Source organism: Paramormyrops kingsleyae, chromosome 10, assembly GCF_048594095.1.
Source record: "Paramormyrops kingsleyae isolate MSU_618 chromosome 10, PKINGS_0.4, whole genome shotgun sequence".
Classification (NCBI taxonomy): Eukaryota; Metazoa; Chordata; class Actinopteri; order Osteoglossiformes; family Mormyridae; genus Paramormyrops; species Paramormyrops kingsleyae.
In genome coordinates, this window is record NC_132806.1 from 26,619,187 (window position 1) to 26,633,621 (window position 14,435).

The 14,435-nt window shown below is 49.3% G+C and overlaps 1 protein-coding gene across 9 annotated transcripts in view; it reads left to right on the forward strand.

Moving 5' to 3' along the window:
- htr2cl1 (5-hydroxytryptamine (serotonin) receptor 2C, G protein-coupled-like 1) overlaps positions 1 to 12,450 on the forward strand; it is a 116,893-nt gene extending 104,443 nt beyond the window's left edge. For 8 of the 9 annotated variants that reach the window (XM_023797638.2, XM_023797636.2, XM_023797642.2 and 5 more), the window contains 4 exons: positions 4,035 to 4,165; positions 4,862 to 5,542; positions 9,173 to 9,373; positions 10,012 to 12,450. In XM_023797638.2, coding sequence (XP_023653406.2) covers positions 5,155 to 5,542; positions 9,173 to 9,373; positions 10,012 to 10,883 — 1,461 coding nt within the window. In that variant the 5' untranslated portion in view covers positions 4,035 to 4,165; positions 4,862 to 5,154 and the 3' untranslated portion in view covers positions 10,884 to 12,450. Of the gene's footprint in view, positions 1 to 3,573; positions 3,725 to 4,034; positions 4,166 to 4,861; positions 5,543 to 9,172; positions 9,374 to 10,011 lie in introns of all 9 variants that reach the window. The other variant, XM_023797637.2, reaches the window with a different exon arrangement.
- The last annotated feature ends 1,985 nt before the right edge of the window (positions 12,451 to 14,435 follow it).

Sequence of the window (14,435 nt, forward strand, 5' to 3'; positions counted from 1 at the left end):
CCGCACTTAACCAAGTTTTATTAGCTTTAATTTATCACAGGGCGGTGAGTACATTTGATGTCTGGAACCCTATAATCCCTGTATTTGCTGGTATTTTTGTTCAGTTTGTTGTATTTGGTTCAATCAGCTGACATTTGTCATTATAACTTATGATAAAAGCTCTGTGCTTCTATGGGGCCAGTGAACAAAGTCATTGTGGTGAAAGAAGGAAAGCTGCTTGGGTGTTATGGTCAGAAAAATGAGGAAATGGGGAAGGTCATGGAAGGTGTGGGTCGGGTCTTGGGGGTGGACCAGGACCGGGCGTCGTGCTCCAGAATTTCGGCGGGTTTTGGGAAAAGAGTTGATGTTAAGAATAATTGCGATAAGTGACAGCTGTCTTTGATTTGTCCCAGAAGTCCCGTTCAACATCCTACCCTCTGGAGTAACACAAAAATCCTTTGTGATGCGTTAGTACTGTCCGTGGTGCCGCTGCAGCGACCTCATTAATAATCGGCATGTTGGCCAATCAAGATGTGCCTGGTCTGGCCAACCCCTGCGCGTTTGGAGAGGGCAGCAGCTGTCAGCTGTCGGCTTGAGTGGGAGGTGCCAAGGTCGCTGCCACTCTTTCAAGGGCCCTCTGGTGGGGCTCCGCTAAACCGCCCTTCCAAAGACCCTGGGCCGAGGCCAGCTCACCCTCTCACGGTGCCCCAGGGAGCTCAGGGTCTCCGTATAACAGCTGTGGCCCACAGTCGGGCCAGACCACGTACGGGGTGGAGAGCGACAGGAGATTCAATCAGTCTGACCATGGATCACTGGCTTGAGGACCAAAGGGCAACACGTGCACCATCATCATGATCACCCGGCTCGGGAGATTAGCACGAGATGCAGCTGCGCCTCGGCATTCGCCGGATGCTTTCACAGGCGCGTGCGGGACCGCGGGGGGGGGGCGGGGGGGGCGTCTGTGCTTCCGTATCGATCTGTACTGTCTGAGCGGCTTGTGCAGCTTTGCTGTTTTATGCTTCATGGGTTTGTAAAACCAGCTGTTTTTTTTCACAAATTGTCTCATTGGTGGTTTTGCTCGAAAGTATTTATCCACCAAATGGGCTGCTGAGTGTTTTGGTTCTATTAGAAGAGAAAATGAGCTTCTGCTGCTTGGACAGACTTATGCCTCAACATCGCAGCAGCTCTCTCTCGTGTTTTGACATTCCTCTCTCTTACTCTGCTCTCCTGCCTGTTTTTCTCTCTCATTCTCTTGAGGTCCACTCTCTCCCTCTCCTTCTTGCTTCCTCTCTCTTTTCTCTGCCTCTCCTCCTCTCTCTCCCTCTCTGTCCGGCTCTGCACATCCCTCCCTTCCCCAGAGACCCACCTCGGCCGTGGTGTGTCCGTCTCAGTGATCAGGGGGAGGGAAGGCCGCGTAGGGAACAGCAGCACCCCCCCCCCCTCATCCTCCTGTTAATCACACATCACCATCTTTGGCATATGGCTTCCTCAGCAGCAGGAATAAAATGAGCCCAAACGCTTTCGCTTGAGAGTCCCTCAGACACGTGGGTTGATGAGCTGCCGGATTCGTGATTTCCGGTGAAGCGTGACTCGATCTTTCAACAAGCCTCGGAAAGTGTGACTTCATCTTATCAGGACCGAAGTGCCGTCTGCTCAGAACCAGATGGAATACCGGCGTTTGAGGACTGTACTCTTTGAGAAGTTTTTACTTTTGACGGTGATGACGGTACAGGCCGTCGGCAATCAGGCTTCACAGAAAATGAAAACAGGGACACATTGCATAGAGGCAGCCCCCTTCATTTTACATGCAGGCAGCAGAGCAAAGGAGAAAAGTGCTTAAAGAGAAAGAGAAACGAAGGGGGGGGGGGCTGTGTGTGTGGATGAGACCACTCCTGCGGCTGGGACCCTTCTGCACCCTCGACTCTGGCGGTGGGAGGTGGCCAGGGTTGGGGGGGGTAGTAGCACAGGCTGATGACCTGAGACGGTACCAACCGGACTGCAGAGCCACGGGGTCAGACGGGGCAGAACTCCCCTCATGCACAATTCATGCCAAGCTCACAGGCCGTCCCGGATCACTCAGAGCCCTTTCTTCCAGCCTAATTGGTGAACGCTCTTTTACGGCATTTCGGAATACTTCTCACTCGCCTCAAAACTCCTTAATATCCCACAGAGTTTCCCAGATAAACATTTTTTTTTTTTTTTTAGCTCCAGACGTTTTATTTCTTCAAAGGACTGCAGCTCCTTTGATGGTTCCTCTATTGTGCTAATTAAAATCCAAACCCAATGTGATTCACGTTGGCACGGGCTCACCGCTCAGTCCAGGATTGCCAGCAAGCTAATTAGAACCTGTGAAATATGGATTTGTGGTCGTTCATTACAGGTCGCCCTTCGTCGGCATTGTTAGCTTCTCCGGGGCCTCAGAGTCCCCGACCAGACAGATCACTGAGCTGCTGTGTTACTACTCAGGGAAAGTAAGAAAAGCACAACATGGGACCATTGAACAGGGTCACCATTGCTCTGACTCTATCAATGACATATCTCACTTGCATTCGCCCTTCAGAGAGGACATATCTTCTGTAGCATGGACCAGAATTCACCAGAAGTTTTACTCCTTTAGTAGATGCTGTAATGCAAGGTGATACAGATTTGAGAAAGCAGGGCCTGTCAGTCCCAGAAGCAACTGGGGGTTAAAGGCCCCACTCAAGGGAAATTACTTTGCCGACCGTAGGATTTGAACCAGCGACCTTCTGATCGCAAGTTGGATGTCTGAGCACGTCCTGATTTTGCTAAGTTTGATATGTCCCTGGGTCGACAAGGGAGAGGCTTGCGTTTCACTTATTTAATCAATTAAAGTCTTCATTGTACGACATCACCACATTAATTAAAACGTCAAGGTGCACAGATTTGTAAGGTACCCATTTTATTGTGTATGTCTTTTACAGAACAGAGGGACACGCTTATCCGCAAAGGTTGTACGGAACGATGTAAGGGCACATCTTCATTTTTTCATGAGGATGATCATAATAACAGCAATAATGATGAGGGCTGAACCAGCGACCTTCCGATCACAGGCGTAGAGGTTTAGTCCGTTGTGCCAAACACCATCTCCAGCTCAATAGCCGGAAGCCTCGAGTTTGAAAATGAGAAGAAAAAAAAAAACAATGAAGACTGTGATTGGTTAAACTAGTGAAACACAAGCCCCTCTCTTGGTGATCCAGGGACATGGTGAACTCGGCAAAATCAGGATGTCCTCGTGTCTGAAACCACAGAGCCACACGCCAGTTTTCCAAACCGGTCCCATGTAAGCATCTCCTTTGCTACTCTGTGATTGTCTCCCAGTCTGAAAAAGAAATAGGGGGGTTAATAGTTCAGTCAGTACTGGCTGAGGTGGGGAGCCCCTGTTCTTAGTTCAGATCTCACCCAGTGATACCAGTGGGGAAGGCAGGCTGGGAGAGGCTAGGGGTGGCATGCCTGGCAAAGTCTACACCTGCTACCCCAGAGAATTATTTATGAGTCTTAACAAACTTTCTTTTCAATGCAGTTTGAGTTTTTATCTTTAGAGATTTGGGCTTTTGTAAATGTTCTGATGCCTAGGGGGCTTCCCGTCCGAGGCGTTCCCGTGTCATTCCCGGGAGAGCACATCGCACACAGAGCCGGGGAAGCTGAGTCTGACCTGTTCACATCCATCCACTTTACCCTCAGAGGGAGAATCACAGCTGCAGAGCCCCTCGAGGCATCCTCACCGGTAGGGGGCAGAAGTTCTGAACCCCCCCCCCAACAGCAAAGCCATGCAGGACAATGAAAACCTGAATCCTTGGGTTTTTAATGGGATGCTTTGAAATGAACCCATTTGGAAATCTTCCAGATGTACTCAGTATTCAGGCTACACAGATGGAGATTTGCTAAAATATTTAAAGTCGAAGGGAATGTTTAAGGATAAAAAATGTCCCACCCCGGGGCCTGTAAGTCCCCTCTCTCTCCCCCCCCCCACTTAGCATGCAATACCCCCCCCCCCCCCCGGCTTCCTCACACCCACCTGCCTCTTCCTGCCACAGGGTGGATGAACCCAGAGGCAGCGTCCGTGTGTCATGGCGCCCGCAGGAGGACAGAGCGTCTGCCAGTGGCGATGGGCTCCGGAGCAGCACTGCAGGACGGGAGGTTGCCTGTGCAGCCCCCCCACCAAGATGTAAGGGGGCCTCCCAAATGAGAGGCGGGTGACAGTGGGAAAAGGATACACCATGGGTAGATCCTTCTGTGGCTGGAGAAATGGACTGCCCCCCCCCCTCCAAAAGGAGCCTTCACAGAATTTCTGGGTTCTGAACTATGGAAGAGATTGTTCCATTATCATTTGGGGGGGGGGTACATTCTGATGAGGCTGTAGACGCCATTGAATCAGAATATTAAAAACCACCTCTTTATCTTGAGATAGGAAATCAAGTTTTGGCAGACATTTGGCAGTGTTGAGGCAGCACAGCAGTATAGTGGTTTGCATTGTTGCCTCACATCTCTATGACTCGGGTTCGAGTCTCCACCACGGCTCAATGTGTGTGGAGTTTGCATGTTTTCCCCGTGTCATTGTGGGGTTTCTTTCAGGTACTCCAGTTCCCCCCCACAGTGCGAAAACATGTTAAGGTTAATTGGAGTTGCCAAGTTACTGATGGGTTGGTGCCCCATCCTGGGTTGTTCCCTGCCTTGTGCCTATAGGGTCCGGACCCCCTGCACCCCTGAATGGGACCAACTGATTACAGAACATGGATTTGGCAATATTGGCTGATTGTTTTGTTTTACAACACACTTAACAAGCAGATAAAACAATGTGTTTGCATGCATGCAGATTGACTGATCGGCAACCAAAGTATGTCTGCTACCTTTCATCTTCCAGGCCCTGCTTATCTCCACCTCGGTAATCAAAAAGCAAAGGCGTCTTTGATCCTGACGACGAGGAAACAAAAACAGGCACTAGACAGACAATGGTGTCACCTGATGTCGTTGGATTTTCTCTGATGTTGTCCTCTGTGGGGAGCAACTGACAAATTGACAACTTTGGCAAGTCTGATCCTGCTCCTCCAGTAGCATTCAGTCCGATTTTTCTGAATGTGTCTGTGCGTGCTGATCCGTCTCTCTATCGCCCCCTGGTGGAGGCCGAAGCAATAACAGCGACGGACTTCGCGCATTATGGGAGCCTCGAGTGGCTCGCGGCCAGCGGGCTTCACTTCCACCACAGCCCCTGTCGAGGCGGCCCTGCTCTGGGGGTGGCCAGCTTGGCCGCTAAATGCCTCCGTCAACCTGAACCACAGCCTTCTGCTGGGGGCAGAGCCGGCCACCAATCTCTCAGCAGCCCGTGCCGCCGTTCCGGTAGCTGAACGCGAGAAGAACTGGCCAGCCCTGCTATTCCTGGTCGTCATCTTTCTCACGGTCGGCGGTAACATCCTGGTGATTCTGGCGGTGTCCCTGGAGAAGAGGCTACAGAACGCCACCAACTTCTTCCTACGTTCGCTGGCTGTGGCGGACATGCTGGTTGGCATCCTGGTCATGCCTGTGTCCCTCATTAACATCCTGTACGGTGGGTACCCTAACCCCCCAACCCTAACCCTGCACCCCCCATCCTCTCCCTATTATCCATGTATATGTGTGGTTTACCTGCCATTTTTACTGTTTATTCCAGGCAGGGGGTGTCCTAATCGGTTCTTCTTTCCAGTTGCTAAAGACTCGTCCTGGCATGAATTCACATCTTTTCATGAATTAAAAGTACTCCATCAGGGCCAAAATTGTGTGGCTTGTTGTCAAAATGGGCCAATTACATCTTTCCTTTCGCTGTAATGTGGTAATATCTCCCGGCGGAGTGCATGTTTGTGTGGGAATTAAGTAAGATGCAGTCATGACAGGTCTCGTTTGTCTCCCTTCTTCTTCCACATGTTGCAGTGTCGCTTAGATTGTAGATGACGTTTCTGTGTCTCAGAGAGTCAGACCAACACAAAAATGAGTCTGAACCTTTTTCCTCCAGAACCAAAACAGAAATGGCACCTTGCCAATAAATCACATTACTCTGGGGAGCAGAGTTTGATTTTAGAGCTGTATGAAATCCTTGCACGATGCCTTAATGTGCACTATCGCATGTGGCAGGAGGAACCAGCACTGATTTCTTCATAAAACATTCTCCCACACCAATTCCCTTAATGAATGTTAAATGTTTTAGAGGGGCATTGATTATCCTGATATTGAAGTGAAAGTACAAACTTTAAACACCCAATTAGTAACTGGAATGCAGCTTCTGGGAGTCGATTAGGCAGACCAGGTGCAGAGGCAAAGCGGGCATTTGCTTGTACTCACACACACACATAGACACACACATGCGCTCAGTCCACGTATTCATATCTTTATGGGGACTCTCCATTCACATCTATGCATATTACCCTAACACCACCTGTGACAACCTCAACCCCTACCCAGCCCTAACCTTAATCATAAGTAATCCAACAAAATTTCAAGACTTTTGCCACTTTTTGTTTTTTGATTGCATTTACAAATTTTAGTAAAACTGAGGTTATTCTTGTACGTACCGAAAAAATGTAAAACGTTACAGGTTTTTATCACATTGTGGGGAAATCTAGTCTCTTCAGTGTAATAATATAACATTGTAATTGCATACATACACAAAGTGGAAGAGGGAAGATACACACACCCTAACTTACCACCCGCTGTGTTTAGCCTTCTTCTGCTCTCTGCTACCTCATACCTATCTGAGGCTCTCTGGTCACTGGACGACTTCTTTCTGTCTCCGCTTCTTTCTCTCCCTTTCTTTGTCTTTCTGTCTGTATCTCCCTCTCTGTAGCTTCCACAATCTATCTTTCTCTCTGTGTTCCTCTCCCCCCATCTGTCTCTCTCTGTCTGTGTTCTTCCTTCCCCCATCTGTCTCTCTGTCTGTGTTCCTCTCCTCCCATCTGTGTCTCTCTGTCTGTGTTCCTCTCCTCCCATCTGTGTCTCTCTGTCTGTATTCCTCTCCTTCCGTCTGTGTCTCTCTGTCTGTGTTCCTCTCCCCCATCTGTGTCTCTCTGTCTGTGTTCCTCTCCTTCCGTCTGTGTCTCTCTGTCTGTGTTCCTCTCCCCCATCTGTGTCTCTCTGTCTGTGTTCCTCTCCTTCCGTCTGTATCTCCCTCTCTGTAGCTTCCACAATCTATCTTTCTCTCTGTGTTCCTCTCCCCCCATCTGTCTCTCTCTGTCTGTGTTCCTCCTTCCCCCATCTGTCTCTCTGTCTGTGTTCCTCTCCTCCCATCTGTGTCTCTCTGTCTGTGTTCCTCTCCTCCCATCTGTGTCTCTCTGTCTGTATTCCTCTCCTTCCATCTGTGTCTCTCTGTCTATGTTCCTCTCCCCCATCTGTGTCTCTCTGTCTGTGTTCCTCTCCTTCCGTCTGTGTCTCTCTGTCTGTGTTCCTCTCCCCCATCTGTGTCTCTCTGTCTGTGTTCCTCTCCTTCCGTCTGTGTCTCTCTGTCTGTGTTCCTCTCCCCCATCTGTGTCTCTCTGTCTGTGTTCCTCTCCTCCCGTCTGTGTCTCTCTGTCTGTGTTCCTCTCCCCCATCTGTGTCTCTCTCTCTCTGTTCCTCTCCCCCCCCATCCGTGTCTCTCTCACTCCCCTTGCATTGTTGTTTCAGCATCACGTTCCTCAGTCTTGTCACGTTCCATGGGTAAAGGAGGCAGTGCATGACTCAAATCGGCGGCAGCTCCCAGAAAGAGCCCACCCTCCCACCCCAGTCTGAGAGTGTGTGTGAATGGATCTACCACTTTCAACGATAGATCACCAGCCTGAGCCCTTTATGTCAAGATGGTCTGGGCTCTTTGGCCTTTCGTATTTGAGGACCCCTCCCGCCCCCAGTTCACCCCAGTTCTGCGGCATTTTTCTGAATAAAACATCAAAAACATTAAAAGTCCTTTTTCGCTAAGGAAGGTGGACAGATCAAATGTGCATTATCCAGGTGGTGGGTAATGTGTGTGGAGAGGATGGGGGGCACAGAAGGGGCAAGGTTGGCTGAATGTGTGCACTCAGCAGCGGCATACAGCCATCTCTGGGCATGGTCTGTGATCTGTGATCCTCATACAGCTGAGCTATAAAACACACATACCGGAGGTTTATTAAAGTGGGTTAGCAATCAAAGCTAGAGGTTTACCTTTGCTTTTATGGGAAGAACCACACAGAGCTGGCTGTGGGTGAACAGAGTCTGCAGCTTTTGTGTCTGTGGGAGTCTCAGTCTCTGCAGCTTTGTTTGTGTGGGAATCACAGTCTCTGCAGGCTTTGTTTATTTGGGAGTCACAGTCTGCAGGCTTGTTTGTGTGGGTGTCCCAGACTCTGCAGGCTTTGTGTGGGAGTCACAGTCTCTGCAGGCTTTGTTTGTGTGTGAGTCACAGTCTCTGCAGGCTTTGTTTATTTTGGAGTCACAGTCTGCAGGCTTGTTTGTGTGGGTGTCCCAGACTCTGCAGGCTTTGTTTACATGTGAGTCACAGTCCCTGCAAGCTCTGTTTATGTGGGAGTCACAGTCTCTGCAGGCTTTGTTCGTGCGAGATTTACAGGTGTCCCTCGGCTTGGTAAGGGTATGGGCCTTGGACACTGTAGGTTTGAATTTGTTCAAGTTCTCAAAGCTACTTGAGAAAATAAAGCAGGATGTTTCCACCCTGGCTGTGTCCTCAGAGACAGCTGATTGAATTTGCCCCACTGCTATCTGCTAGCCACTTCTGGCCCTTGCTAACGGATTTATGTCCATCTTAGCATCCCTTAATCTCAGCCCCAACGTTTATAGCACAAATTCTTGAAATGATGTACAGTCCGTATCTAAGGCCATAAATCATCTACAAAAATTGTCAAGGAGGAATCTGTGCAGTGAGGAATTTCTCTGCCACAAAAGTCTGAGCGTAATCCTTTCTTAATCCAGTCGTGGCCCCATACCTATTCTGCTGGATTCTGTTGATTTCATTTGAGGAGTCACTAAAATCACATTCACTAAGACATGAATCGCAGAGAACACTGGGCAGGCAAACCCCTGCATTTGCAGAGAGCTCCTGCACTGAGCTGGCAAGACTAGCATTTCCAATCCCATCGAGCTGTGTGGCGCCACCTTGTGTCAGTGAGAGTTACTTTTTAACACTGCACCGCACTCTCCTCTGAATCATCGCTTTGACTCTCCTGTGACTCTCTCCCCCTCCCAGACTACGTTTGGCCCCTGCCGAGTGCCCTGTGCCCCATATGGATCTACCTGGATGTTCTCTTCTCTACGGCCTCCATCATGCACCTGTGCGCCATCTCGCTGGACCGCTACGTGGCCATCCGGCACCCAATCCAGCACAGCCGCTTCAATTCCCGCACCACGGCCAAGCTGAAGATCGCGGCGGTGTGGACCATCTCCGTAGGTGAGCGTGCCCCTCAGTGTCCGCCCTGCGGTCCATGCTTGGTGTTAGCGCTGTCTGGTTCTTTCCATAGGCGTCATTTCAATGGCCAGGTACAGCTACAGACTCAAAAGTTGTTTTTATCATGCAATGAACAGCGGATTGAAGGCCATAGGCTTATGTGTATAGCTATGAGACATGAAGGTGCGGCAGCCGTGGGACACGCAAAGCAAGGGGTCTCGTTACCCGACCCACCCAGTACCACCCTCCCCCCCCACATAGGAGCATGCAAGAGAAAGGCCCGGCATAGCATGTAGATAGGTCCTGACAGCACTGCCTGGAGCGATAACCTCAAAGCGGGAGGGGGAGCTAAAGACCTGACACAAATCGCTCATGGCGGGGTCGCTAACGTGGCTCTGTGTAACTCCCTGGCTGTTTCCTTTGCCTTCTTTATTTTTTACGTAGCTGAAAAGCTCGTTATCAGACTGATCTGTGATTGATTGATGGGCAGGAAGAGTGTGGTAGTTATTAGCTGAAGGACTTTGATTAGACAATAGCTATCCATTCAGGAAAGACTAATGGAAATGAGGTATTATGGGAGCCAATATAGGCACTTACCCCTGCATATTGTTGCCCACTTCTGTCAAACCCCCCTCCGCTAGGGATCTCCATGCCCATCCCTGTGATCGGCCTGCACAATGAGGACCAGGTGTTTGTGAATGGCAGCTGCGCGCTGAACGAGGAGCGCTTCATGCTGGTGGGCTCCTTCGTGGCCTTCTTCATCCCGCTGGTCATCATGGTGGTGACCTACTGCCTGACCGTGCAGGTGCTGCAGCGACAGGCCTCCGTCTTCCTGCACGAGGAGCCGGTCCCGCCTGCCCAGGCCCTGCCCACGCGGCGGCCCAGCCTCATCTGCTTAAAGGTGGAGCCCGCCCCCGGTGTCACACCCCCCGACAGTATCTCCATCCTCCCCAGCTCGGGGGCGGCCTCACAGATGAGCTCCCCTGCTGGCCGGGACGCCAGCTCCTATGGAAGGCGGGGCATGATGAACGCCATTAAGAATGAGAGGCGGGCATCTAAGGTCCTGGGCGTGGTCTTCTTCCTCTTCCTGGTCATGTGGTGCCCGTTCTTCATCACCAACGTGACCTACGTGCTCTGCCGCGCCTCGTGCAATGGCCCCCTACTGGCCGAGCTGCTCAACGTCTTCGTCTGGGTGGGGTACATCTCCTCGGGGGTGAATCCTCTGGTCTACACACTCTTCAACAAGACCTACCGGCGCGCGTTCTCCAACTACATGCGTTGCCGTTACGGTGAGGTCGAGTTTAAGCCCCTCCCCTGCCCGCCACACAGTCTCACGCCTGGCAGCCTTTGTGGGAAGGGGGGTGTCGACCGCAACAGCAACTGTCGCAATGGGGACCCAGTAGAAACCCTAGGGCTGGACCATGCTGATAAGGCATTAGAGATGCGTCCATGCGTATCTGAAGCTTCCATTAACAGCTGCCATACCCCCACCGAGCACACCAGCTGTGTTTGATTGGACACCTGACAGCCCGCTTGCGATTGGTTGAGGCAATATGGCCACTCCCATTGCTTCCTGGTGTGTTCATTGAGGACACATGAAGAAAACCTTGGTTGCCGTTGGCTTTGGACGCTCCTACAGGAATGAGGGCATGTATATACCCATCAAAAATCAACCCCTTCTACTCATGGGGGGGCACAATATTACTGACTGTTACCATTTTTTATCGTTTTTTTTGTCCGGGAATTGATCGTTATCGATTGTGATGCTAGCTTATTGTACCATTTTTCTTACTAAAGCTAAATTTCTTTTCAAACCTCTGGGACATTGTAGAGGTTTTTTGTTTGACTTTCAGTGTATTGGGTTTGAAGCACACAGTGCCAGTGTTGTGTCGCACCGCTCAGCATTCACAGTGTCACAGTGCCCTTGTGTGGCAGCAAGGTTGAATTACACTTTGAAACAGATCAAGTGCTTCAGTGCCAGTGGTGTCCGTCTAGCACACTGGAGACCAAAGCGGAGCGAAGGGAGCAGAATGGGGGCAGGATGGGGCTGTGGGGCAAGGACACTATCTGTGAAGATGAAGGTACTGGAAAATCAGAAAGGTGGTTAATAGCAGTTCAGCGAAAATGGCACCTTGTGAGCAAAAGGTCACTGATTTGTACCCAGTATTAAAACTCAGATTTTTTTTCAGCTGTAATTAGCTAGAGCTACATCAGTTATTTCATATAAACCCACACCAGTACAGGTATGCCCTTATCATGGTGAACCAGGCCGTTAAGGTCAGGGGGTGGGCAGCTAGCTGACTGTTTAATCCCTCCAGAGGGGAGGGGAGAGTCCTGGCTCACTATGAAAAGCATGGCTAACGCTATCAGGAAACCAGTCAGGGCTGCGATTGGCTAGTTGTTTGCACTGACGCGTGCCTCTCCTCCAATCAGGACTGGATGATGTTGCAGAAGGGCAGGTGTAAAATATGACAGCTGAACTGGTGTTAAACTGAGGAAAGAGCAAATATAGGCCACAGAGGAGAGGAGAGGAGAGCCAGGCAAAGGGATCCTGGTCCAATCTTGTCAGGTCCTCACCCAGCCAAAGACTGCGGTGGGTAAAGAAGAACAGCCAATGCTTCATAGATCAAACATGCAAGAGCAACAGCTCTGGGCAGAGGAAGACTGGCAGAGGAAGAGGAAGGTCTGTCATTTGGACAATCCCCGAAATACAATGAGGAAATTTACAAAGCACTGACCACACAAAACAAATGGTGTATTAGTGTATTATATGTAAAGGGATATACTTCTGAATTCCATCTATCTACCAGCCCATTATCCTGGTCAGGGAGGTGGGGGGGAAGGGTTGTGGCTTATTCTAAGCAGTATTAGGCACAAGACAGGGAAACACCGTGGATGGGAAACCAATCCATCACAGGGAACACACACTCACAGCCACAAAGCTCACAGAGATGCCAGGTAGCCTAACTTTGTGTCTTTGGACTGTGGGAGGAAACTGGAGTACCCAGAGGAACCCGGCATGGGGAGAGCCTGCAAGCCGCACACACGCAGGGGGGGGGGCTATACTTCTATATATTTATTCATAATTCTTCCAGCTGGAGTGTAAAGGCTGGGTCTCATTTCTCTGTTAATGCTGCCATTCGTCAACGGCCAATACAGTTACGCATGTGCGTGCTGAGTGTTTGTGCTCCTGCTTCCGTCTGTCGTTACTCGTCATGGCGCCGCTGGGGTCACGAGGAGTTGCCAGAACCGCATTCTCATTTTTTTTTTTTATTGTGATGCTGCTGTCTGTTTATTAAAGGTTTGTTACAACGTGTGGCGAGAATTTTTTCCTGGTTAGCATGGCCTCCCTGCCAGTTGCTCTTGTCTCTGTCTGTCAGCTGTGATAATGATTGTGTGTGTGTGTGTGTGTGTGTGTGTGTGTGTGTGTGTGCAAGCAGGTATACATTACCTTATGGGGACACAATGTCCCCACAACATGATGAATACCCGTTTTTTTTCCCTTATGGGGACCAGAGCTAACATCTCTACTTTGGGTTCTTACACTGTAGCATTTATTTAGTTTCCTGGTCCCCATAAGGGAAAACTCAATTTAACAAAAAATTTGACTGCAATGCAAAAACTCTTGTATTTTCTTTTGTTACTTATGGTTAGGGCAGGGTAGGTAATGTTGTCATAGTTAGCGTTAGCATTTTTCCCATAGAAAAGAATGAGCGGCCCCCATAAAAATATGTTTACCTGACTGTATGTGTGTGTGTGTGTTATGGTTTATTAAATGCAATGCAGGAAAACCAATGGACATTTCTGCGACCTTCCTGCCATTGGTAACTGTTTACATCAATGTTTCCCAATCCAGCCTCTAGGACCCGCAGACAGTTCATGTTTTTGCTCCCTTCCAGTTCCCAGGAGGAAGTTGAGAGGGATCAAAAACGTGGACCATGTGTGGGTCCCTGAGACCCGAGTTGGGAAACACTGGTTTACATAATAGAGGTTTGCAGTGATCCAGGACAAAAAAACAGGGCAGAACATGGAGATAAGACTGCTGGGTGCTGACATACACACACACACACACACACACACACACACAAACTCAGAAAAGGTATAATTTGCAGTCAAAAATTCATATGAAATGCAGAACACCTGCACAGTGCTGAAGTTAGATTTGAACTCACAACTATGAGCTGTGACGTAGAACCTGCTTAGATTTCATGATTCCAGACACTATTTATATGTTCTTGTCCACCCTTGGGTATCATTGGTGTGATACTGTGGTGCTGCACGATCTGTTATTTGTCATTGTATCTGGAACCTTAGTTGTTGTCTCGAATGCACCATTTGAATAGTAAAACGATGACTTCAGAACCACAGACAGCACCACGCGCTCGGTACACCAGCGACTGGTGTATGTCTGTGTGTGTGTGTGTGTGTGTGTGAAAAAATGTGTGCAAGAATGTATGACCGCATGCATGTGCATCACATTTGTGATTTTCTTATCTCACTGGCTTGTTGGAATAACCCGAGTACATCCAGGAAGCCGAATCAGGCAGTAACATTAATAATAAATCAACTAGCAAAAATAGAGCCAACATCTCTACTCTGGGTTCTTACACTGTAGCATTTATTTAGAGCAGTAATTTCCTTGTCCAAACAATTGTCCTGTTGACCTTCCTTAAATCAACGTGTCATATCAAATACAACATATTCACATTATTAGTAGGTGGAAAATTAATTATATCTGAGGAAAACAGACGCCAGAATATGTTACAGCCCTGTTGGTAAATCAGTATCCCTGTTATCATCCCTGACTTTACCCTTGCTAAAAATTTAGGTTAAAAAGAAGTGGACAGGCATGGAATTTAATCAAATTGACAGCCAATCCCTGCTAGCTGCAGGACTGCGCTGCCACCTAGTGGTGAAAGAGCATTTTAACTGTAATACAAAGCATCAAGCTGTAAGTCCCCATCATAGGTTCGCGATCGATCTGGGAACTCTCCTGGTTAAAAGAATGACCAGCTTGGTAGAAAAAAATTATCAGAGTACCCGTGCTACCATACGCAGAGTTGAG